This window comes from Pseudopipra pipra, chromosome 10, assembly GCF_036250125.1.
Source record: "Pseudopipra pipra isolate bDixPip1 chromosome 10, bDixPip1.hap1, whole genome shotgun sequence".
Taxonomy (NCBI): domain Eukaryota; kingdom Metazoa; phylum Chordata; class Aves; order Passeriformes; family Pipridae; genus Pseudopipra; species Pseudopipra pipra.
Genome location: NC_087558.1, coordinates 1,487,914 through 1,515,439, shown reverse-complemented (window position 1 = coordinate 1,515,439; position 27,526 = coordinate 1,487,914). Strand labels below are relative to the sequence as shown.

Below are 27,526 nucleotides of genomic sequence, written 5' to 3'. Positions count from 1 at the left end.
GAGTGAGGTTTGGTTGCTTTTTCCCCCCTGGGTTTTGGTTGGGTGGGTTTTGCCCTCCTGTTCCACGCTCAGGGTTCCCTTCCCGAGGAGCCAAACCTCCTTCATCCCCGTTTGCATTCCCAGCAAACACAAATGAGGAAGCATCAGGCTTCAGAATGTCACTGTCTGTGTTAACCAGCCTTAAATAAATTAGACAACTTTGGCCTGGTTTACCTTCTCTGTAATATTATTTCGTAGATATTCAATTAAAACACATCCTGTAGGTGAAAGTGGAGGAAAACATTTCCAGCACGGCCATCGGCGCTGGTCGGAAGTGTTGCTAATTAGCCTCAAAGTACAAAACAGATTAGAAAAGTAGCAAAAAGCCCAGCTTTGTAAATGCCCAGAACGCTGGGCTGAATATTAAACAAAGCCCAGCAAGTTTTAATGTTGGGAAGCACAACTACAGGAAAAACTCTCCGGACTAGTAGCGAGTGTTACAGGTTAATGAGGAACATAGAAAGAGTGCACAGTAATTATCATACCCAGCACCTTCCCATCTGTGTTTGGATGGCTCTGGAATATAAACACAGTTGATCAGCATTAAGCCTGGAACTAATTACACATGTATTTCTATTTGCATACTGGCAGGATAAATATTGGAACCGGGAGATTCCCCCCCCCTGCTCGCAGAACTGAGGAATATCCACGGCGAGTGCAAGGCAGGGAGGAAATTCAAACGTTCTGAGCACTAAAACAATTTGACTACAATCAATTTTCCATTTTCTGAAAGCTTCTAAATCCCCTTCATTCACCCAATTACTACTGTACTTAACCTAATGAAATTTTATTCCGCGGGAACAATGCCATTCTCCGAGACAACAACAAAAAAAATCGGGGCTTAAAAACTTCCAGACAAAGAACAAAACTCCCAGAGAAAAAAAGATGCAAATAAAACGACTATCGTAATCTTTTGTTTTTGGTTTGCAAGTAGGAAAGTGAGGGGAAACAAAGGGCTGGAACATAGCATCTGTCATATCAGAATATAAAAAGATGATCCTGGCAGCAAATGAAAAAGCTCTAATTCATTTGCAAATCAAGCTGCCAGTTCTATTTCAAGCTGGCGGGAACTGTCAAGAGTTAACAAGATAATCACTTTCAATCCTGCCTTCAATGGTACATTACACTGTTATTCCATTCAATAAGGCCCTTCTTTGGGGCACTGGATGAATGGTTTTCATTTCTAACTCGCACAAAAAGTTGCAAAAAAGAAAAAAAAAAAAAATCCATGGGGCTTAAGGAAGAAATCCCTTTATGGGCATTTATCTGCCGGCACTTGCTCGGAGGCAAAATGAGATATTTGGATACATTGGTGGCCATTCACTTCCTCTATTCCTTCAGGCCCTCAGTCTGGTGATAAAAAAAAAAAAATCCCACAAGGAAACCTCAAGCCTGTTTAGTTTGGGGTTAGTTGGGGGGCTTTTTTTGAACTATCTGTGCACGTTAACCAAGTTCTGGAATAATCTCTGGTAAATACTTTACACCACACTGAGACAGCACCGCGTTTGAACGGCTCCATCCCTGTCTGAATTCAGAAAAACTCGTCAAAAAATACTAAATGCTCATGAAAATTGTGCTTAGAGAAACATTAACCAGTTCCTCATTAAATATCCAATCCAAATAAACCTACCAATTAAAGGCATTCTGCCTCTGAAACCAGGCAATCTCCAATTGATCTGGATTAATTGTTATTATTTTTTTAACACTGTGCTGTGAACTCTTCCCAAAAGGAGAAAATCTTATAGAACTTTATTAAGCCTTTAAAACTTATTTGCTGGCACCCAACTTTCTACCAATCTCTGTGAATAAAACACTCCTTGCTCTAGCTCACTGCTCAAAATTCATATTGTGAGATAAAACCTTGGTTACATTGTGCAGATGCTCATTCTGTTACTGAATATTCATATTTAAAGGTTGGACTTGATGATCTTGGAGGTCTTTTCCAACCTTAGTGATTCTACAGTGGCAATTTAAAGCTTTTATATTAACTTGGGAAACAAATCACAAATCTCTTTAATTCCTTTCTTTCTTTAATCCCCCAGAACAAAGCTAATATCTGTATTTAATACCTGAACTGAGTTCAGCTTGTCCAGCCTTGGGTCTGTTACCCATAACCCATGGCAAAGACAGCTGTACATATTTTTAATTTACTTTTTTAATCAGCAAAATCACTTTTCTCAAACTCAGGGACTCACCTCACCCATCACTTCTTATCCTATTTGCATAACTTAGATTTTTGATTGTTTTTATAACCCATCACTACAAGTCAGACAAACTCCTTCCATCTGCCCCTCAGGCAAATACTCCTTTAAATTAAGGGTTTCTTTTATGAGAAATCTAAACACCAGAATTTATCAGCTTTGGTTTTGTTCTTTGCACTTCACAAGTTTCTTCAAAGGTTTTAAACAGAGATGTTCTTATAATTAAAAAAAAAACAACACAGAGTAACAAACCCAAACCTGATATGCCTTTATCTGTGTAGCACTAAAACAGTTGGTTTTGCTGCCCCACTGTCTCTGCTTCCTGAAAATAAATATAAAATAAAAATTAAAAGTTCCCACACTTTGGAAGGATCTTGAAAGACCTTGGAAGGTCCATGAAGGAGCAAAAGATGCTGCACTTGGAGCTGAAATGAATTTGAAATGGATTTCAAAGAGCAGGTCAGGGCTTTAGGTGAGACTGAGGGAGTCCCAGAACAACCCAGGAGCAAGTTGGGATGTGGTTCCTCCCTCTCCAGCAGCAGCAGCAGGACCCTGGTACTGCTGGAAAACAAACAACTAATTAAAACAAGTAACAATAAACCAACAAGTGATTGATTTCCACAGCTCAGGTGAAGGACCAGGATGACCCAACAGCCCCAGGACACACAGATTTTAAAGCCAAAGACCAAGGAAAGGTAGTTCCACATTTCCACCATGACATTAAGGCCAGAGCAGCACTTTGGGCACCGTGCTCGGCTCAGCTGAGCCCACAAAGCACCACTTGGCTGAAATTCCGCTGCCTGGGACTGCATTTGATCCAATTTGAGCCCAAAAACCTCGAGCTGTTTTAGGCCTCACCACTGGAAATGTTTTCCCACTGCCCCTCTTTGTGTCCCTGCAGTTGGTTTTGGTCCTTTGGTTTCATCCCTCGACATTCTCTCATCTGGCCTGAATTTCCCTCCCTGAGGGACACAGGGAGACACTTGGAATAGACCCTAAATGTTTCAAATATGTTGAAGTGTCAGACAGCTTTCCATTCCTAGACAAGGTAAAAATTTTCCTTCTCCTGAAAAGATCTACTTGATCTCAGGATATTTAGTTTTTATCTCCTCGACTCCTTCAGTAAGAGAGTTTTTAGAATTTCTGGTCATAAAAGCTTTGAGTTTCAGGCTTTATTTCACAATTAAACATTTTTTTTTTTTGCATCACAACTCAATGTAGCCCTAAGGAAAACCTTTGGAAGTCTCTTGGTTTCTGTAAAACAGTCATTCCAAGAATCCAGTCTAACTTCCAGTAAGGAAGTTGTATCTCCTCCTAACAACTTCCACGTTGGGCTGTGCTGCAAGAGAAATGTGTAAAATTTACAAAGGTAAAGTTGTTCAGGCTTGAGAGGAAATTAGTTCCTTGGCCACAAATAAAGGGAAAGAAATAACATTTCATCAAAATCAAATGAAAATAAAAATTTGTTCCAAGTCTCCAACACATCTGACCAAACCCAAGCCTAACAGACAGTGACAAAAATCACCTGAAAGTGCTTTAAAAGTAATGAAAAGGTGAGGGGAAAAAACAAAATCTAACTCATTTCAGCTAAACTGGAGTCAGGGAGAAGAGGAGATGGACAGGGATCACTGAAGTGGTCCCATGCACAGCAGTGCCCACCTTGGTTTTTACAGCACTCAGTCCAAAAGAAGGCTGCTCACCTGTGGACACAAAACCACCAAAGGCTGTAAAAGCAACTTTCAAATACTCAGAATAACAAGAATCAGAAACTCAAGTGCATCTTGATCTCAATGTTTCAGAATTCAAGGATAAAAGACCTTTAGAGTTGCCCCAAAAAAATCTGCTCCTCTTGGACCAAGTCAGAGGATTTGAACCTAAACCAGCCCCGTGGGGATTGTAGGAACAGGCTCATTCCTCAATTATCTCACAAGGCCACGAGTTCTCTGGAATCCAGGAGCAATTAATTCTCCCCTAATTGCACAGCAGCTCTAGACACCCAACACCAATCGCTCTGTACCTTGGTTATTTGTCCTTTCTTTCTCCAGTAATTTGCAATGGCCTCTGACTACATAAAATACAAGTCTGTTATTAGCTGAGAACAATTAATCAAAGTTGAAATTGCTTTTGGCCTTGGTGTTTATTGCACATCTTCTGCAAGAGGAACCCCAGAAGCAACAGATGGATCCAGGATGTGCCTGGGTTGAAAACACCAGAATTTGATGTCCCACATGTTGTGGTGAGAGGAGGACATGGCAAGATCTGCAAGTGGCATTAAATCCCAATTTATGTTTTGGGGTTTTTTTAGAGAATGTCACAGTCTAAAAAAGACCCCAAACCTTCAAACTCTCTCTGAACTCTTCATGTTCGTTGAGTTGCACCAAAACCTCCTTTAGGTTTCACATTTCTTTCACTATTAAGTTGTTACCACATCACGTTGGTCTTACTCATTTTACTCTCTTGCTTTCAGTAATATCCTTTTAACCTTTTACTGCCACGAAAAACCAACATCATCTATTTTATTTGGCGCTTCTCATTCCCAGCACTTCCCAGAGAAAGTCCAATGTCTAGACCAGAAATCACAGAATCCCAGCGTGGTTTGGGTTGGAAGGGACCTTGAAGACCATCCAGTTCCAACCCCCACCACAGCCCGGGACATCTCCCACTAGAATCTTGCTAAGCATTTTGGATTTTGGCATTTCTTCAACGAAATTAAAAATATTAGAACTGCACATTATTGATTTGCCACCAACTGGACCAAAATTAGGTTTAAAAAAAAAAGACAAAAATATAAAACATGTCTCGTTCTAGAGCCAAGATTTCCCACAAAAAAGCCAAGATTTCCCTCAAAGGTTATTTTTTTTTAAATAAAGCCAAGAGATTCCTAAAAAAATTAAGTACCATGAACATAGCAGGCTCCAAGAAAACTTGGATCTTAAGCAATTTGAATCTTGAGGATTAAAACCAGCACCTCCTGTTGTACCTGCAAATCTTAGAGGTGAAATGAAACATTCTACAAAAAAAACCCTGAACAAATCAGTGGCCAGATCCTTCCAGAGGAGTCACAGAGCATATAGAAAGACCTGGGAACGTGGATGATCCAGAAGAGAATTCCTAATCTGCGAAAAACCCAGCGAATCTCCAACAACCACCTCGAGTTACAAACCCAACCAACAAATTGCAGCCTCCATCAAAGTCAACTTCAAGTTCCCAGCATTGCTCTTTGGTCTTCTCTGGGGAAATAAGTTGGAGTTGGATGTCTGTTGGTCCATAAAAGTCACCTTAATCCATGTATTTTTAGCTGTACCTGGCTCAGTTCCCCTCAGTTCACACCTTTTAGGATGGAGACACGTGGAACCTCCACTGCCCCCCCTCTGTGTGGACACTGAACTCTGCAGTGGAAATGCTTTTATCTGTCACATGTCCCCTCCAGCACTCACCTACCTGCTGCTCAGGAAGGAATTCCTGCAATCCCTGAGGCTGGAAAAGCCCTCCCAGCCCATGGATCCCCCCTGTCCCCCACCTTGTCCCCAGCCCAGAGCACTGAGTGCCACAGCCAGGCCTTCCTGGGACACCTCCAGGGCTGGGCACTCCAAACCTCCCTGGGCAGCCCCTGCCAGTGCCTGACCACCCTTTCTGTGACAAAATTCCTCCTGATGTCCAACCTGACCCTCCTCTAGTTGTCACAGAATCACTAAGGTAGGAACAGAACTCCAAGGTCATCAAGTCCAACCACTCCCAAAGCAGTGATGCTCTAAGACAAGCCCAAAGTGAGTTTGGTTTACATGAAAATGCCTTTTTTTACAGCAAAGTAAGGCCAACACCTTCAGGGTGGTAGAGTCAGTCCCAGAGCCCGTCCCAGTTCTGTGGGAATCCAGCTTTTATCACTTCTCAAAGAGGAGCAGCCACTCCAGCAGCAACCCCTTCACCAACAGAAAATTTCAGCTCTGTGTGCTCCCACAATTAAGGATTTTTCCCTACTTTATTACAACACTGTCCATAGTTCTCTTATTTCCCTCTTTGTAAGAAATGCATCCCAGACAGCCTTGCTGATGTTAATCAGAACAAGATTAATCATTTGCTAACTATGATCAGAAGGTGGTGGAGAACATTGAGTGCCTGTGCTCTGAAAGAGATTAAAGTCAGGCTTAAATAAAAATAATATAATAAATTCATAACACAGAATGACTGTGCAAAATCACAGAGTGAGCTACAGAAACAGCACATCGATATTGCTGGGGAAAAAAAAAAGTCTCCTATATTGGCTTTTCCCAGATTTTCAGTTTTGCCTGAAAGTTGCAATTTTAATATACAAAATTATGGTGTCTTGCAAAGAAGAGCCAGAAACTGGAACCATTCCAAGAAATCAACCACATTCAGGGGTTCAACACAATGCCCAGGACCGAGTGGCCTCTCACACAATGGGTGACAGGATAAGCCACTGCTTAACTTTCTGTTCCTGCAAGATACTGGAAAGTTCCGGCAATGTTTGCGCATAATGATTTCCAGTCCTTTAAAACAGGTCAGGATGTTCCAACAACACAAAGAAATAACATATAACATTAATATATAGACATATATAGCCTTTCTCTGGTCATTATGGCTTCCACTCACCCAGGTGTTAGGATGGGTGACTGTTCCACCAGCACCAACTCCAGGGAGTGGAAGAAACTGGGAGAATCAACTCAAAAAAGTTAAAAATCAAGTTGAAAACCTTGTACCTGTGTGCAACAGAGAGAAATATAGTTATATTTCTCTATATGTATATATATATATAACTATATATATACACATATAGTTATCTCTATATGTATTTTTACCCAGCAGCAGAAAGAAACACAGCATTGCCAACACCTAAAGTGAACAACAATGTTCAAACTGTACACAAAATAAATGAAATCATTTCAACCATGGAGAAAAATTTGCAAACTCTATCTGATATGTGGGATTTAAGGTGGACTCTTCCTTGTACATCTTAATGCCAGAAGCTGCACAAAGAAAGGATAAAACATCAGTAAAATGTCCAGTCTTTGTACCTCTGACAGAGCCTAGGACATATTTCTTGGGGCACCAAAAAAAATTTAAAAGAATTAAAAATTGGTCCTTTTAAAGGCTTTCCTGCCCAGTCCACGTATGGCACTCACATCATCCATGGTGAGGAATGAGCAAGGCTGGAATCAGCACTGCCTGGAGCACCTCATCCACTTGCAGGACATCAGCAGACGTGACTGCTGAAGGACAAAGAGCCAAGTCCTCAGAAAGATTTGAGAAGCCAGAACAGCCCAGTACCAGGTAGATATTTTTTAACAGTGAAAACACAGACCCCAAAGTCAGAGCCGAGGGAATTCTCCATCTCTTGGATGTGGAATTGATCTGAATGCAAATACTTGACTCTTTTTAGCTGTGTCTGACTTTGAACTGAACGTCAATTAATGCCCAAACAAGATTTGCTCACTCCATCAAAGATGCGAAGCAGATTCATCGGCCTGCGTTTAACAGCCACCCAGCAAAGCTCCACTCCCCTCTCCAGTGGTCACTTAAACCCTTCATCCTCACCACAAAACTCCCCCAGCCCTGGTTTTAAACCCCTTAAAGGAGCAAACCAGACAGCACATCAAATATGCTCCGAGCGTGGGCCCGCTCTGAAAAGCTGGGACCTGCGAGTGCTTCAGCTGCGACGCAGCCATTGAGCCATGGCCAATATAAGCTCATTTGAATAATCAATATGACAACCTTATTTTTCTAATGCAAACAGGATTGCTACAGTAAGGTGTCTCACTGCCACATCACAGTCATGGCCTCTTTTAACCCCTAATTAGATTTAGGCGATTATCCCTGCTCTTCCTTACAAGTGTACAGCCCGGATAAGGGATGACAAAAGCTATCTGCCACTTCCTCAGCCTTTGCAGGCTGCAGGTTATCCAGGGAGATACAGGGGAAGATCAGCAAACAATTGTTATTCATATCATCTCCAGTTGGAGGATAGTCCCAGTTTTCCATACATGCTCAGGGAAAATAGCCCAGAGCATTAGGTAAATGCAGAACGCTTAAGAACATCAGGGTTACACAGATGGAAATTCAAGGTGATGTTGGGGAATTATCTTTAATTCAAATTGGTTATCACAAAGAAAACTAGGGAGCCCTGGTTTGCTGCCTCAGACAGGAAACCCTGAGTTTGCAACAGATTTCTGCTCATTGTCTGCTGTGTAATAGTTCTAAAAAAAAAAAAAAAAAGAGAAAAATCAAACTGGGAACCAGCAATCCCCAAAGAATTACATCGCTCAACAAAGTCCGAGCAGACAGAGAAGATCTATTACAGAAATGTAATCACATTTCATTTACAAGAACTCTTATCTCAAGCACTTAAACATAACATTTAAACAGTTTTCCATTTTATTGTGCTCAGTATTGGAGCTAATAAGATAGAAAAGTCTAATCACGTTAGCAACATTTCTATTGCATTACACAAACACAGCGCGGGATTAAAGGCACACCAGGAAAAGGGAGGATGATGCTCCACGGAAAACTGAGCTCCTCATTTCTCCTGGCAGAAGGAAATATCTCTGGGATCATGTGGGAGAACTGCCACGCTCAGATGAGATGTGTGTTCCCAAAATGTCTACTCCCACACCGCCTAAAAGAAGTATTTCCCTGCATATTATCCACATGAGAAGGGGTTGTGGAAGGAAAAGGGAAGTGCTCCCCTACAGCAGGATCCTACTGGAAGGATCATTTATCCAAGGCAAGGCAAATTTTCAGAATTGCTTAATAGACAGAGCTTTGAAAAGCACTGAAGGGGAAGATATTTTTGAAAATATTGTCTGTACTCGTCCCCACTAATTCCCAGCACCTTCCCTGTTGGACACACACAGCTGAGTCCCAAAGTTCCATTTCAGATCACTCCCAGTTTGGAGTCACAGCCAAGACTGATGGGCTGGAGAGGGATGTGCAGTGGTACCCAGGAACCCCCCCATGTCCTGGGCTCATCCCACAGCCTTTCCACCACTGAAAAGGACTGAAAGCTTAAACTGCAGTGCCAGGAAAAGCTGCCAAAAGCCAGAACTCAAATGCAGCAACAAGAGCTAAAATCTGTCAGGATTTTATAATTATATATTACAGCCTTCTACATGATGAAAATACAACTGAGGAGAGTTGGTGGGAGGAGAAAAACATTTGAAAGTTAACGTGGTGCAATATGGAACATTCAACATTGGGCTTCTCTGACTATTTTTCATTTCTAAACTGTGTTTTAATCTGTACCTTATTAAAAATAAGCAAGTAAACCCTCCAACGTTTCCAATTAATCTCAATACAGATATTTCTCCAGAGCAGAGTTCTGTTATCTAACCTCTAAAGCTCAAGGAAAGAGCTTCCAAGAAGCTCTGGGGCCTAAAGCTTGGTTTGGTTTTTTAAACAAATTAATTGGTGGATTTTAATCTCTTGTCCTCCTCAATACAAAACACATTGTGACCTTTGAAATAAGATTTAATGGCTCCCACTCCATACAAACCCCTTCCTCCTCTTCCCTCTTCATGCTCCTGACTTACAGAGGGCCTGCCATAAATTAAATCCCAGTAGAAACTCATGTGCCAACGTTACCCAAGATTTCATCCAGTTTTTTTAAACACTATTTCATGTGGCCAGGAGAGGAAGGTTTTTACTTTAACAAGGTGGAAAAAAGGAGGAAATAAGAAATGAAAAGGGAGATGGTAGAGACAGACACATCCCCCCATGCCCCATCACTCTGCTAAACCCTCTCCTATAAATCCATTGTCTGTATTTCCATAATATTTTTCAAAGCACAGAGCAATGTCCACCTGGAAGAATCAATGGAAAAGCCCCTTTTCCCACTCTGACATGATCCCATTAAGCAGCCTCAAAAGGTTCTGATCTGAGCAGCCAAGTCAGCCCTCGCTGATCGATTCCTTAATCCATCTGGAGAGAATGGACTGAGCTCGTGTTTCCATTTCAGCCCAGGAAGAAATCATTCCCAACATAATTCACCATTAAATGGGCCTTGTCTTACAAGAACTTCAGCTGCTGGGAGCAGATGAGGAGCGAGTCGGGATCCAGGAGAATCCCCAGCACAGCTAAAATGCTTCCTCTGGATCTTCCCATTCCCACCAGGAGACGCCAAGGATGAAACCAGAGCCTGGAAGCAAATCATGGAATCCCAGAAGGCTTTGGGTTGGAAAGGAATTTAAAGGTTATCTTGTCCCACCCCCTGCCATGGGCAGGGACACCTTCCACTAGCCCAGGTTGCTCCAACCTGGCCTTGGACACTTCCAGGGATGGGGCAGCCACAGCTTCTGTGGGCAACTTGTGCCAGGGCCTCACCACCCTCACAGGGAACAATTTCTCTAATCTAAATCTCTCCCCTCTCCATTTAAAACCCTTTCCTCTATAGTCCTGTCACTAATCAACAATTTAGATTATTTCATTTCAGTTTTTCACCTTATTTCACAATTCAAAATAACAAACAGATTCAAAATTAGACCTGCATTAGAAATACTTCCTTCAAGCACAGATGCTCCTCCTTCCTTTCCCAATCAAAAGCAAGGGATGTTTTATAATGCCCATTCCAGAAAAAGCACTCTTTACCCAAAAAACAAGGTGGAACAAAGAATTTAATACTTTAATGTGAAATTCAATTTCACCTCAGAATAGCATGTGCTTTGGATGGGGTTGTTTTGCTCTGAGGAGGCCGTTTGGTTGGGTTGGGTTTGGTTTTTCCTGGGGTCTCCTGGTTTTTTGCTGGGACAAGGGGGTTCAGTTGCAGGCTGGGCAGAGCCCGGGCGAGGTGATTACTGTATCTCTGCTGTTCAGTATCTGCAGGGTGTCTCAGTGTCACTCCAACTCCTTAAACCCAGTAAAGAGATTACAGCTCCCACTAACTGGATTTTCACAGCTCCGGATCATTCCCCTCGGATTCCTCATGCACAGATTAAGAGAGGCCATTAAAACAATAGTCAGCTGCTCTCACAGTGCAAGGTGGGAAAAAAAAACAACAAAAAAAACGCAAAACTCCATGTTTACATTCAGAGCCTGTGGTGTTTGCACATGTGGGCAACCAACACACCCTTCCAGCAGGAATGCCCTGTATTTCAGGAATGATTCCACTAAAAACCCAAGATAATGCAAATTATATCCTTACAAAAGGACAATCATGGTGGCTGGCAGTTTTAAGGAGCGGAGAGTTTGGAAAATTTTAAACAGCTTAAAAAGAATGTGTGTCTTTGAAGATACTGCCTTCAAATGCATTCCAAAACCTATTTCTGGAAATACAGAGAAGTATAATTCCCTCAACATAGTACACAAATTTAGCAGGGAAGCTCATCTAACAACCATCACTAACTGACAGTCTGAACCACAGAACTGGAACACAAAACTCAGATTTTTGTGCTAAGCACAGAAAGTACTTTAGTGAATGAAAATGAAACGGTTACTCTGGGCTAAAATCTATTTATTTTCCAGCCTCAGAGGTTCCCTGACACCTCCTGGACAATTTACAGACATGTACCATCCACACTGGGTTTTCCAGCTGTCTGGTAGTGAAAAGAAAAGAAATCATCCCATATGCTGCTGCCTCACAGCCCATTAAATAACTGGCCAGGCTTTTGAGTCGGAAAAGGGGATTTTTAGCAAACAAAAAGAAAAACAAGGCCAACACAGCTCAGACAACAATAGCAACAAATCTCGGTCAAAGGCAAGTGACCCTCGAGCTGCTCTGGGCATCTGGAGGTCTCAGTCCTTTCCAGGGAAAACCCTCACTCTGCTTCCCATTAGCCTTTGGCTGACTTACTGCAGAGGAAACTGTCCTCATTTGGCCTCTCAGCTGCTTCTTCCTGCCTTCAACACCTCAGCATCCCTGCCAGAAAAGCTCCTCAACTCCTTTTCTCTCATCCTCAAAGTGCTCACACGTGCCCTCAGCACCCAGAGTCCGGGATACTCCCAGGAATCTTCCTCCGAGCACCTGGATGGGAACAGCCCAAACCACCCAGCTCCTCTTCCACCAGGCAACGAGGATTTTGAAAGGCAAAGTTGCTCAGTCTGTCTGCAGAAACCTCACCTCAGAGACCCACCACGAGTACGAGGTGACTTCTTTAGTTATCTTCTTATTTGGACTCTGCCTTCGGGTTAGAGATAGAAAGGAAGGTGAAAGCAGGAAGAATGAATGAATGAATGAATAAATAAATAAATAAATAAATAAACAGAAGAGGTATTTTGCTTTTATTCTGGGTAAGTAACTCCTCTGCCACGACAATACATCTTAAAGATCCTCCAAAGCCCACAGGGAGTCAAAGGAAGTGGCTGGACACCAGTTGGTCTGAAAGAGAAATATTCTTTTTCCCACCCAACACTGCTCCTCACATAACCTTAAACCACCATGGCTCCAGCTCTTTGAGTCAGGGAGCTTTAGGAAAATTTTGTGCAGTATCCTCAATACTATTCAGGCTAAAAAGCATTCAGAAATAACAGCACCAGTGGCAGACCCACCTCTCATTTTTCCCTGCTGGCAAAACCCTTTTTCAGGGCCATGGCAGGAGGCAGGTGATAAAAGAGATTCTTTCTGTGAAAGATAAAATAGAGCTACAGAATAATCAATTTTTAAGTCCTCTTTATTTACAGAAAGCTTTTTTTGCAAGTCTATTCACCACATTAACAAACAGCAGTTGCAGATTCCTTGCACATCAGAACTATTTTCTAATAACCAAACTCTGGAAGAAAATGTACTAATTTCATACACTTTGAAATAAGAAAGTTATTCTCAGTCTCCAAAAGCAGCTGAAACACCTGAGATTTAGTGCCCAGAGCCAGCAACTGCCAATATCTTGGAATGGTTTGGGTTGGAAAGGACCTTGAAGCTCATCCAGTTCCACCCCCTGCCATGGGCAGAGACACCTTCCACTAAATATGAATAATCAATCCTGCTTTACTATAAGAAATATGCTATCAATTAATCATTGGATCTTAGTTTTGTTTAAAAAAAAGCGGTTTATACTGCAAAGATGTTATATATATTTATCTATCAATATAGTATTAATATATATTAATATTTTAATATAATACTATATATTTAATTATACATTATTAATATATAATTTAATAATATATTTATTATAAATTCATTATATATGCTCTATAATATATTATATATTATAATTATATATTATATAATTAATATATATTATTAATATATAATTATATAAAATGTATATTATTTATATATTCTAATAATAATTCCTAACTTTCTTAGCAAATAGTCTTAAATACAAGAGTTGATGTTCATGGAGCTATTAAGAAACGTAGTGTATTAGTCCCCACTATTAAGTCAGTGCTGAATTTACAAATATTAACCTATCCCTTAGTTATGGGACCACAACTGGTCCCAACTGTTGTTAAAACCCAACAGAATCGAAACAAAAAGAACATTCACGTGTTCATATCGAAGCAATTGCTGAAAATAAACCATTTTAAGATGGTTTTACTCATTAAAGCCAAACTCTTGGCAGCTCAGCGTGACCCACACCCCGAATGCACCCCAGGAACCGTCCCCCAGTCAAACCCTTCCCTCTGCCGCCGGGGAAAGGCAGCAAAGCCTCTCCTCCCAAAGCCCCTCCTTCCAATTGTCTTTTCCGATCAATTCTGCATGAGAAGACGTTACCCCAGCGCAGAGTGTGCCGCTGCCAGGCTGGGGGGGTGATCAATGTTTCATGCAAACAACAGCCCCCCGTGGGTGCCAGAGCACGGCGCTCCCACGGCCCCGCTTTGATCCCGGCACGCACCCCAGAGCAGTCCTGAGCACCCCCCATCCAGAACCTGTGTGCAAATGAGGCCAAATTACCATAAATGTCTTCCCACTGCACAGTGGGGGAAGAGGGAAGGCAAAAATACTGCCGTGCCAAGCTCCAGGGGTGTCTGACTGCTGGCAGCTCCGAAAAGTCCAATATTCCCAATTTGCTCCCGAGGTCTCGCGCCGAGCAACGAAAAGCTCAACAGGCACTGACCACCCATGTCCCATCCATGGAAACTTCCCGGGCACTGAGCACGGGAATCAAGCTCCAAGGGCTTTGGGGAAGTGCCACTGGGAAAAGGGGCCGACACAGAGAGACCTCAGCACAGCTTTAAAGACTTATAGAAAAAAAGGGAAAAATTAGGATTATATTTTAACAACAAAGTTTTTAGTGCTGTAACATTGACAGGAAAAGGGGGGATGGCTTCATATGACAAAGAACATGGTTAGATGGGATACTGGGAAGGAATCCTTCCCTGTGAGGGTGGGGAGGCCCTGGCACAGGTTGCCCAGAGAAGCTGTGGCTGCCCCATCCCTGGAAGTGTCCAAGGCCAGGTTGGACAGGGCTTGGAGCAACCTGGGCTAGTGGAAGGTGTCCCTGCCCATGGCAGGGGGTGGGACAAGCTAACCTTTAAATTCCCTTCCAACCCAAACCCTTCTGGATCCTGTGATGTGTCCAAGGATTTCAGAAGCTGTGAACCAGTTAATGCCCAAATGTATCAATGACCTCACCAAGCATCAGAAATTAAACTGGTCAGGTTTGATTAATGGGTCACCACTTCTTTTCTCATAACAGCTGAGAAGCTGCTCTTAATTTATTCCATTAAAAATTGTCAAAATCACTTGAACCAGTAATCCAAAATTCCACTATGGCAGAAGCAACAATGAAACCCATAAATCCAGCAAAATTATGTAAAGCCAGCAAGCTTTTAGTAGCTTTTCCTCCCAGTCCAACAGTGAACAAGGAGCCTTATGAAAAGTGTCTCACAATGCCAGAACTTGCTTTTTTTTTTTAAGCTAATCAAGACTTTAAACATCAAAATTCAATGGCTCACACAAACATCACATTCAGCTTTACCAACCAATAAACAAGTTTTTAGTGGGTTTTTTAAGTCAAAAGCTCATAAGTACATAAGTCCAGGAAAACTATGACTGATTTTCCCATAATCAATCAAAACCCCATAGCAAAAGTCTAACATGAGAATTACTACTCCCTTCTGGGTAAGGGAAATTCATCCCAACCTGTCCCATTCCTTGGATGCAGAGACAAAGCTCTTCCCCTTTCAGTCAGTGACCTTTTCTAATCAATGCCACTCATGTTTTTGCTTCAGCCCAGAGTTCATCCTCCTGCAAAAGATTCATTTTGCAGGGGAAGAAAAACAAAACCAAGAGAAGAAAAACAGGGACTGGGACAGCCAAATGCAGGGACAGATCAACTATTCTGGCAGAATGAAAAATAGTAAGGTTTTGGGTCTTTCAAACAAAAATTTAATTAAAAAAAAAAAATCACTAGACTAAAACTTATTGGTAAAAACCAGACACCAGATGTCAATTATGCATCAGAAAGTTTTGCAGAGACAATGATAATTCATCACAGAATGTATATCAGTCCTTATTTTATCAACTCCATTTACAACACTTCATAATGTATCAGTAAATGCAAAGAGCTCTGTCAAAATTACCAAGGTGTGGTAACAACTCGATTAACTTGTTAAACTTCCCTGGGAAGAGCAAAGTCCCCCCTGTGTGTGGCAGGGGCAGAGCAGGAGCACCAGCACAAAATCTGGTGTGCAACAGTGGTGCAAGGCAATGAGAGGCACAGCATCCTCCTGCAGCCACGGGGCACCACCAGGGACCAATATTGGTATCACAGACACAAAAATGGGATTGCAAACCTGGCTGGGGGACTGGGGAACAGGAAAGGCTGAGAGGCCAAGACGTGCTTTCGCTTTGGACACGCTGCCAGCAGTTGTTGAGAAAGAGCCATATCACAGACTGATTCTTTTTTATAGCCTTCCAGGTAATAAAGCTCTCTCTGCCATGCACTGCCAGAACACACACACAAAGGGGGAACAGGGGTTGAACATCCAGGATGAGAGGAAACCAAAGCAAACTGGTCAGTTGGGATGACTTGCAAAATGGAAGGGAAAAAAAGCAGCACTGCAGGAGCTGACTGTGAACCAGTTAAGAACATTTCTTGCTGCCTGCCTGTCAGCAGCTTTACTGTGCAAAGAGTCTTCCCTGGAAATGAAACAATCCTGATCATCTGAAAGGTGGATCAATTCTGTGTTCAGGAATATTTCCCAGGCTGTGCTGCTTTACCTTTCAAGTGAGCACAAAACTCTCTCAAAGCTTGACAGGCTGCTCTTCACACCAGGTTTGGTGCCCAGGTACCATCAGGTGCTGTCCATGAACTTTCCAGCCATCCCCCTCCATCAGGGCTGCACAAACAGCACATCCCTTAAACCACTTCAGACTGGGAGAAGAGAGGAGTAACACAGCCCATCTCCACAGAACTGCTAAAACACCTCCAACAGAGCAGAAGTTCAGTGCTCGTGGTTAAAGAATCATCACTGAAATGGAGAATGCCAAAGGACAATGACCAGAACAATTTTTTTTTTAGTAATTTTCCTTTTCTACTCTTCAAATCCCTCTTGAGATGTTTCCTGTGAAGACAAGATCTATCTTGAGAGAATCTAAAGTCACCCCAAATTAAAAACCAAACACAAGCCAAAGCACAGAAAAGACAATCATTGGTTTATATGAGCCACAAACAAATAAAACCATTTTCTCCTTAATTAAAAACCTGTAGTTTGATTCTCTACTTCAGAGGAACAGTAAAGTCCCAAATATACAACAACTCTCAGATAACCTGCAGTGCTGCCAAACTGAAATACCTTCTTTTATGCAAAGTTAAACTATAAAGTCAAGCAGCACCTGAGAATTTATGTTCCATCTTCTCACAATCTGGCTCTGGGATGATCTTCATTATAGCTTTAAAGTGGCTATTTTGAATAAATACATTCCAAACAGCTATAAATTTAAACTGAAAACTAGACCTGGTCCTTGATGTGCCTTTGAGGAAGGATCTACTCCAAGCACAGAGGTCAGAGGATTGTTTCCTCTACAGATTCCTGATGTTGGAGGTTCTGGAGAGGCTCTGGAGAGTGATGAGATACTTTCAGTGGTGATTTAGACACTGGATCTAGAAATTCATTCACGTGGACAGTCACCTCCAGCTGATTCCTCTCAGTGTTTCACATCCAAACCTGCACCTGACAGGGATTTTGTGTCTTTAGACTTTCTTCCTCATACTTCACAGCAGAAAAGAAATGGGAATGACAATTTGGAAAAGCAGCACCATTGCTGTGTTGGTTACAGCAGAATAGGCCAGGAGGAAAAATAAAATACTTGGGTTTTTTTCCCTGTTCAAACTGGATCCAACATAACCATGGAATCTCCCTGCTGCTGCAGGGGACAGAGGGAAAGTTCCAGAAGCCAACAGACTTACACAGGCAAGAAGTTCCCTCAGTTTGTGTTCCACCATCCTCCTCCCTCTACATCCATAATTCAAGGACAGGTGAGTTTACCTGGCCAAGGGGATCTTTTCTCTTCCACGCTTTTCACCCAAAAAGAAAACAGATACATAAATAAATGATGCAGGGGAAGAACAAGGAGAGCTTGGGAGGCCTGAGGAAGCCTCTGAGAAAAACACAACTGGAAAACACCTCATTTTCCTGGAGCACAAACAAGGCAAAGAGAAACTCTCTTTGTTCCTACAGTTGATTCTCTCTCTCTGTGGTCAATAACAGAATATTCCATAGACAAATTTCAAATAAGAACCCCAAAGGGATTTGTCTCCTCTGTATTCAAATCTGTGGCTTTGCAAAGCCTTTCCCAAACACTAAAGTGGTGCTGATAAAGCCTCAATCTTCCAAATCACAAATAACAAATAAAGGGGCAAAGCTGCTCAGATCCATATTCTCGGCACAGACACACTTTGATCAGCACTTGATTAAACTGGAAAACATGTTGTGCCCCCTCAGAAAAGTTTATGAAGCACAGATGATATCAGCACCAGCCAGGTATGGTTCACTCTGCAGTCTGATCGTGCTCCAAGGCAGAAATCCTTGTCCAAAGTCAGCCCCTGAGCTCAGAGGGAAAGGACTGAGGGCACAGAGTGTTTCTATATCAATTTGTACCCTTTGTCCCAACTCCCCTGGGAACAACCCAAAATTGGCTTTCAAATTTAGCATGAGCAATTTTGTAAGTTATCAAAATATAGAGATTAATTGCTCGCCTAAAAAAACATTGTCTGGGCATTGTGTTCCTCCTACAGCTCCTTCCTATTGATCCTTGTTCTAAAAGGACCTAGAGCCCAGCAGGATCCTCTGGGACACTGTTCAGTGGGACCCAAATCCAATGGGACTTGAGATGAGCTTCTACACAGAGCCCAGAAAACCTCTCACACACCAAAGCCCAGACTGGTTTGGGTTGGAAGGACCTTAAAGATCATCCAGTGCCACTCCCTGCCATGGGCAGGGACACTTCCCACCAGCTCAGGTGGCTCCAAGCCCCATCCAACCTGGTCTTGGACACTTCCAGGGATCCAAGGGCAGCCACAGCTTCTCTGGGCAACCTGTGCCAGGGCCTCCCCACCCTCCCAGGGTGAGGAAAGAATTGTAAATTAAACCATTCTTTAGTGGGAAATATTGTCCCATTCCATAATTTTGAAATCCTAAGAATCCCACCATTCAAACATTTTGAAGAACTTCCACTTAGCCCATAAAAAACCACCACGCAAGGGAAAATCATTCCGGGGTAAAACACCACCGCCCCGTCGCCTGGTTCTCGTTACCATTCCATCACTTGTCACCTCACTTACCCGGCCTTGGTGCCGTAAATCTCCTTGTCTTTCCCTTTGCCCTTGTCCTTGGCTTTGTCCTTGTCCCTGCCCTTGCGCCGCTCCCTCTCCCGGGAGCCGCTGTGGGTCCTCCTGTGGCCGGACCTCTCGCTGCTCCGGCTGTAGGAACGCTGCCGGCCTCGGGACCTGGACCTGCACCAAAGCCACAGGGTCAGAGCTCAGCAACCACCCCTGCCACTGTCACTGCACGTTGGATCTGTCATCTGACCCAACCACGGCACACATCTCAGGATTTAATGGTAATATACTGCATTTAATAAATAGAACACGTTAATAATGTAACATATTCAGTCATTTAATACTTTGAAACTGTCCATTTATCTAAAGTGGGAAAGAAAGCATTGCTTCTACTTTGAAGGAAAAATATAAAATGTAATATATATATATCATATATAGAAATATATAAAATCACTTAAACCATACTATGTAGGATTCATCCATCAACAAATTAATCTTGGAGCGGGGAAGGGGAAGGGGAAGGGGAAGGGGAAGGGGAAGGGGAAGGGGAAGGGGAAGGGGAAGGGGAAGGGGAAGGGGAAGGGGAAGGGGAAGGGGAAGGGGAAGGGGAAGGGGAAGGGGAAGGGGAAGGGGAAGGGGAAGGGGAAGGGGAAGGGGAAGGGGAAGGGGAAGGGGAAGGGGAAGGGGAAGGGGAAGGGGAAGGGGAAGGGGAAGGGGAAGGGGAAGGGGAAGGGGAAGGGGAAGGGGAAGGGGAAGGGGAAGGGGAAGGGGAAGGGGAAGGGGAAGGGGAAGGGGAAGGGGATTTTTCCTGGAATATTAAACTTTAAATTCTTGAGTTCTAATCAGTTCAGCTCGGAAAATAAAGAATTTACAGCTGCTACTGTGCATTTACATATGAAAACCATTATCACTGTTTTGTTCCAACAAGACCCAGAAAAACCTGAAGTGAAGGGTCCAAACCAACCTCCTGATGGCTGGACTTGCTCAACTTAGAAAATATAAAATTATATATATTATATAAATATATATATAATATTACATATATATATAATATAAATATAAAAATATTCCAACTCTGGAGGCCCAATAATCCAAGAAACTGCCCACAGGTGCAGGGGTTTGTGCATCTCTTTGTGGTTTGGTTACCAGGACTTGTAACTTGGGTTTCTCAGTGGAGTTCCTACATGGACATAGGACACTCCACTCTCAACCATGTTATCCATTCCTCTGGGATAAATTTATGTTGTTCCTGATAAACTTCATTATAAAAAGGTGAAGAAGTATTAGGATTATTTCTAGATGTATCCAAAAAAATCCTTTTCATTATTCCTGAATTTCTTTTGGAAGAGTTTCTAAATTTTATTTAATAATTTAACATGGATCAATACACCTTTTCTATGCTACATGAGCAGAAAAGGAGTATTTGGGAAAACAGCCAGTCAAGTTTGGGTTAGTTTTTATTCCAATGAACATCTGAACAACCTCTGTGGAAGGTGTCCCTGCCCATGGCAGGGGGTGGAACTGGATGGGCTTTAAGGTCCTTCCAACCCAAACCATGCTGGGATTCCACAATCCTATAGAAGTTCTGATGGCACCTCATGGAAAAACGAGAGGACTGGGGGGAAGGACAATTTTTAAAACAGCATCAAAAAAATGTCTTTAGCACCTCTTGGAATGCAAAACTCCCAAGGCCTTTAAAAGCCAAATCACACACAAAAAAAAAAATCGCTCCGGCTCAAAAGCAACAACTGCTTAATAAAACTCAACAATAGGCTGAGCAAAAGCAAATCCTGCCTCCAGATGAAGCCATAAATTACATTGGGGCAGAATGTTGTTCCTGAGCCTGGAATTTGTCCAGCACATGGGGGTTAATGTCCCTATTCCTGCCAGGAGCTTTCCAGCCCAGGCCCAGAGGTCAAACCTGGGCTCAGGTTTCCCTCAGCAGCTGCCACCTTGCAGCACCACAACCCCAATTATTGGTCCCACCATTAACACTCGTCCAGCAGATCAAATTACCCCTGACTGGTGTGTTATTAACCAGAGAAAACAGTTTTTCTGTCCCAAAATGGGTTTTTAGGATGTCATCACAAATTTATCCGTTCGTTCTTAGCCCTCAGGTAGAGGAATTTTTGACCTAAGAAATGATTCTGGATATTAAATCTAATTTTTGGTTGGCACAAAGATGGTGTTTCACTGTGATGAGGCACCACAGATTCAAAGAGCACTGCCCCAAATTCACCATTCCCAGGTAACCCTGATCTCTCAGAACTCTGAAGGTAAGATGTAAAGTCCAAAACAGCAAAAAAACCCCAAAACAAACAAAAAAAGAAGTCCTGTAGCAACACAAATCACCTTTAATTGATGCAAGGCCATTCCTCACTTAAGGGTCTAGTCCTTCAAGCAGGAATAACTGAGGAATCTAAAATATTTACTGCTAGAGAATTTCTCAACTCAAATCTGAACCTGATTTCACATATTCCTTCTGCAGGTGCAGACAACAAATTCAGCTCAGATTAGCTGGATGCTCCAACCCCAGATTCCTGTTGGTTCCCATGTCTAAGTAGAACTAGTGGCAGGTAACATTTACACCCAGAAAACAGCTTTGAAAAAACAGAGTTATTGCATCAAACTTGTGGTGCTGCCCTTACAGGAGCATTGACAAACTGACAAACAGTTTTCTCTCCAGAAGCTGCCACTGTTGTTTCGTGTGCAACCCTTCACACCATAAAATCCATTATCCCAGAGCCCAAATCCTTGTTTCCCCTTTGGGTTTTACACTTACAGGAAACCCCTGACACCGTTTGTGTTCCCTGTCCCAGGGACACAGGTGAGGAAGGCAGGTGATTATCAGTGGGATATGAGTGATATCAGTGAGTGATATGAGGGATATCAGTGGGATATGAGTGAGGAGCTTCTCAAAAATGGGGAATTCTGCTCCACAGACTCCTCCAAAGAGGAGTTTTCCTGGATTTTCCATCACTGTACAAAGTTCTTTGCCCCACCCCTGGAAGTGTCCAAGGCCAGGCTGGATGGGGCTTGGAGCAACCTGGGCTGGTGGGAGGTGTCCCTGCCCATGGCAGGGGTGGCACTGGATGGGCTCTGAGGTTCTTTCCAACCTGGCCTTGGACACTCCCAGGGATCCAGGGGCAGCCACAGCTTCTCTGGGCAACCTGTGCCAGGGCCTCCCCACCCTCACAGCCAACAATTCCTTCTCAATATCCCATGTAAACCTCCCCTCCTTCAGCTCCAGCCCACTCCCCCTTGTCCTATCCCTCCATGCCCTTGTGAAATCCCTCTCCCCCCTTCTCTAAGCCCCCTTTTAATTCCTATTAAAGTATCTTGCAAGATCTGCAGAACAGGAAATAAAGATAAAACTTGATCAAATGGAGCTACAAAGAGTCATCTGTGTCACTAATTCATCACTAAACAAGAACAAAAGTCCACAGATCTGACAGAGAAGAAAGATTTCCTATTTTATTACTGTTGAAAAATAACAAGAATCACGATTAGTCCTATTACAGCAAGTCCCAAAACGTTCAAATTATAGAACTACCAGAGAGAAAGAAGAAAAATGAAGCTGGAGAGTAAATTTGCAGCAGGGACCCCCCCCTTCCCCCAAAGTGACACCCACCAACACCCACCCACCAAGCCAAAGGTTAAGTCATTTAGTCAAGTTCAAAGATCTTCAAAGAGCCCTTAGATCCAGATAAGCCCATATGTTCCCAAAATTCTGTGAAAAGCCATTACTTTCCAATCTGCTTTTCATGTCCGAGCTGCAGAACACACAGATGCTTGGCATGGCTCAGGATCCCGAAATTCCCACCCTGGATAATCCAGGCTCCCCCCATCCCTTCCCCAGCCCCAGCCCTAGGAAAGGGCTTTTACTCCATCCACGCTTGGGCCGCTTGTAAAAAACCGAAAGGCTCCATAAAAGCCCATTCAGCGACTGCACAATAAGTGTTAATTTGCTAATTTCTTCACAGGTAATCAATTAAAATGTAAAATATTGGATAAAATTAGTTGCACTAAATTTCCCAGCTGCTCCATAAGCGTAATTAGTTTCACAAGGGCCATATGTATCCCGAGCAGAGACAGAGTTGAAACAAATAAGCGGATTTTAAAACAAGTTTGAGGAAATCTGCATTTAATTAGCAGGTGGGCACTACAACTGCATAATGTTTTTATACATTTATATTTATGAAGTGCCAGAAGATCTAAAGGCTTTTTAAAATGGCGTTTATTGTTTGAATGGGAACTGTTTTGCTGCATGCTAAAGTGATTTAAATCCTCCCAGCTCTGCTTTGAAAAAAATCATAAATGGTGAAAGAAAACATGTGGAAAACTGTAAAACTAGAAAGAATTTGCGACAGAAAGCAGAGACACATACCATAAGCAAAAGGAAACTACACTTAATTAAACGTACACTACATCTGGAATATCAGCCTAATAAAACGTGCAACTATTAATTTTCATTGTTCTGAAGGAAATGAGGTCAGTGGCGTTTAGTATTTCCCCAATTATGTTGCACTAAAGCTCTGAACTATATCTGAGAGGGCCAATCTAATCTGTGCAAAACCCTACAACTGGAAAAGAGTCACTGAGAGGCTTTTTGAAAGGAAAGAGGAGTTAAGAGGCCAAAAACAAGACAGTGCTTGTTTTCTTCTCTTTGAGCTCTTCCAGTGAAGGACAATTTATGAAAAAACAACGTATTTTGTTGGCAAACAGCAACCCCCACTGCAATGAACGTTCCTGACATGTCAAGTCCTCCCCTGGAATTCTTCTACGTGTCTCTCACCTGCCACAATCCTAATTAGATTATTATTGGCTCAATAGCCACAAACAAACCCAACAAATTAATACTTGAGCCATAAATCCAAAGTCTGGGCCAGAACAACGAGACACAACTGCTCTGCATCAAACCTGGACATTCACCTTGGTAATAAAGACAGAGTGCAAACACACAAGGAACTGCAGAAAAATGCCATGTTCTCTTTCAAAGCAGATTAAGAGAAAGTTTCTTGTTTAACTCAACTTCACCACCAGGAAAAAAAATATCATGTACAAGTTATTGGAAAGGTAAAATAATTTCAAATATCAATTGCAGTTGTTCAGGGCAGATAAATTATTAATACTATATATATATTTAATGGGAATATGGTACATCTATAAAACATGTCAGGTCATTACTAGTCTGCAATTTGAAAATGCAGGTAGTTGAGGGAGTTAAATATAGATAATATGGAGGGGGGTTATTTATTGTTAAATATAAAGAGAGTGAAAACAAAACTAGGCAGCAGCAGAGTCAGAGTTTAAGCCTGAAAGGAGACTGGTGCTAAGAGGAAAAAAGTTGTTTCAATCCAGCAGTTTGGACAGTTGGTAAGCGAAAAAACACATTTCAGAATAAGGGAATATTTAAGATTTAAAAAAATATCATCCCAGGTGCCAGGGAAAAGCAGGATGAAGTAAATACAATCCCCGGGACAACCAAGAGCCCCGTTTGCAGAGCTGAGAAAATGGATGCACCAGACACAGCCACCAACTCAGCCCAGCAACAAACAACTCTGCACCTCTAAATTCTGGGAATTCCATAGCCAAACATGGCAGGAGGTAAAACCCTTGGAAAAGCAAGTTACTGGAAAGTTGGCCTGAAGAGCTCAGGGATGCAGCCGGAGAGGAGAACTGAGGGGGGACACCACTGGAGGTTCTGCTTGTTCTCCAGAAGCTGGTTTGTCACAAATTGAGTTCTCCAGACCCAAACCTCCTGGGCCACCTCACCTGACTGCCAAGGAAGATGAAGGTGCCTCCTCTGCCACAACACCATGACTGTCCTACAGAGAGCCTTTGGAAAGGCTCCACACGCCGTGCCAACGCCCGTGACTCCGGCTCAGCTCGACCACGTTACCACCAAAGAGCTGGAAAACCCCCAGCAGGTCAAGAACTGGGTGGAAAAGTCCAGGCATGATATTTCAAAGGGTTTGTTATGCACAGGCAGGACTGTGGGAGCAGCTGTGGCCAAAGCAAGGGCAATACTGGCTGGGATTTGGGATGGGAGAATAGCTGGGAGAACAGCTCCCACCAATCTGCTGCAATTGGGAACCGCTCCACTCCATCAGTGAAGGCAGGAGGGGATTCTCTCCCCACTGCATTCCTTTAGAAACCAGAAATTCCTCCTGGGAGGGTGGGGAGGCCCTGGCACAGGTTGCCCAGAGAAGCTGTGGCTGCCCCAGCCCTGGAAGTGTCCAAGGCCAGGTTGGAGAGGACTTGGAGCAACCTGGGTTGGTGGAAGGTGTCCCTGCCCACGGCAGGGGGTGGAATGAGATGGGCTTCAAGGTCCCTTCCAACCCAAACCAGTCTGGGATTCCATGATTTACCTTACACAGAGGTCACCAACTGCCCTGGATACAACTGCTCCAAAGGATCTGAGGATCTCCAGCCTCATCCTCGTGAGGGAAACACGTTGCACTGTTCATTTCCAGGGCTGATCTGTGTGAGGACTCAAACTGCCTCTCTTTGCTAACATTTCACCCCAAATTAGGACCATCACTGTCAGGACACACCTGGTTTCACATGACATGAATTTCTCTCACGTGTTCTTAGAGTCTGACCCAAAACAGGCCTTTTTTTCTCACTCTGCATTACTGTAACCATGTTATGACTGAGCAGAAAAGAATGAAATTTAATTGTAAAAAACTTCAGGGAATAAAATAACAAAGAAACAGAAGATAGTACATTGTCCTGGCTATTAAATAAACTAAGTGAAAAGCCACCCCTCTGATTCCCTGTCCTTCTTCATCCAAAGCTGTCTGGAAGTTCTAGAGTTCAAGGGCATAAAATCACACACACCTACATAAATGTATTCAATATCCATCTGCAGGTATATGAGATATAAACTTCCATATAACCCCAAAGTTCAGGTTGATAAGAGAAGTAAATATATTCCAATAATCTGACAGCAAAACAAAAAAAGCTCAAATCAGTTGGGAACATCCAACTTGTCTCCTGCTCATCCAAGAGTTTTGAACCTACTTGACCACGAGGCAAGAGCAAAACAGTTGTTGATTTGCCACACAAAGATGCCACCAAGAAATTCCTTCCTCTCCCAACCAAATTCCAGAACTGCCACTGCTTAGTCTGAAGAAAAAGCAACCAGAAAAATATGAGCTGCAGGAAAGTTTCAGTTGTATAATCCTGTAGGAAAGACATTTTACATCTTTTTTTACATCCTTCAAAAAAAAAAAAAAAAAAGGAGGAAAACTTGAATTCTTCATGAGGGAATAAAGTAACAAATTCTATTAGCAAATGAATCCATCAGACTTTGTAATGAATTTATACACACACGAGTAGTTATTCCATCCTTGATACAGCTGGAAGCTATTTGGGAAAACAAAGGTCCAGCTTCCTTTGAGGACTCTAAATAAATACACCAAATATTCCTCTCTGGTGACTCTGCATCTGCCACGACAGGAGGATCTGGATGTATCACAGAGCCCTGAAAAAGGGTCAGATCCATTGTCCAGATGGAATCACTGCCCAGGCAATTATTTGTTGTAAATTTGACAACACCTCTGATATTGTGGTGAAATGCTGAGGAGCAGAAAGGAAAGCTTTGGAGGTTGAAATGTTCCACTTCCCTCGTGCCTCAGCTCAAATCAGTGCCAGGAAAACACTGCTCCTCTGTCTGCCTGAGACAAGAGCAAGATTTTAGGGTTTGTGGTGGTAAAACCTCTCAAACTGAGGCCTCAGTGATGGTTTGAGCTTCAGGACACTGTGATATTTGTGTATATTTACATCCACAGATTGAGATTAGACTGAGGGGAATTACCTAAACAGATGTTTAAAACCTGCAAAAATACCCCCCAAAAAACCAACCTAGAGCAGGACAGCACCATCAGTGTCTATGAGGCACTTAAACAGGGAGGTACCACCAGCATGGACCCAAAACTGAAACAACAGGGGGAAAATCTGAATATTTCTCATTCTTCAAGTCACAGCACCATTTAAAAAGCAAAAAAACCCCTCCTTACAGACAAGATTAGGCATTGCTTGTCCTTAGAAATAAATACCTAAGGTAGAAGACTGGGAACACTGGGACTGACTTGATTCACACCATGACCTAAAATGACACTTAAATGAAAAGCTCTGTGTCTGCTTTTACTTGACTGATAACAAATCAAAGCATTCCCGTGTTCACAGTTAAGAAAAGTGGCAATTGTTTTCATTAATTCAGTGATAACCAAACAGTTCAGGTGTAAATTTTAGGAGATGAAAGAGGTTTGAGGTATTCCACTTATAATTTTCACCACAGAAGTTGTATGAAGAACACAGAGAGACTTTTAGAATCTCACCTTGTTTTTCCCAAGCTAAAACCAAAACAAACTTAACATTTTTCATGAAAATTGCTGTAACTTGACTATAGGATCAAGGCTCTGAAAATTCAGCCATAAAAAGGCTTTAAAAACACACTAAAAAAGCACAAAACTATCACACCGTACACTCAAAACCTTTTGAAGGCACATCATAAACAGTTTGGATATTTTCCTGTTTTCCAGTGCACATTCTATAAATGCAACGATAATTTTCTAATTTACATGCAGGTTAGATGCATCTTGCTGT

At 42.6% G+C, this 27,526-nt stretch overlaps 1 protein-coding gene across 3 annotated transcripts in view; it reads right to left on the bottom strand.

The window, feature by feature from the left end:
- RSRC1 (arginine and serine rich coiled-coil 1) overlaps positions 1-27,526 on the bottom strand; it is a 108,171-nt gene that overhangs the window by 62,638 nt on the left and 18,007 nt on the right. For 2 of the 3 annotated variants that reach the window (XM_064665730.1, XM_064665731.1), the window contains exon 4: positions 18,917-19,087. The exons of the other annotated variant lie outside the window; for it this stretch is intronic. In XM_064665730.1, the coding sequence (XP_064521800.1) occupies positions 18,917-19,087 (171 nt within the window). The remainder of the gene's footprint in view (positions 1-18,916; positions 19,088-27,526) is intronic. 3 annotated transcript variants of the gene reach the window in all.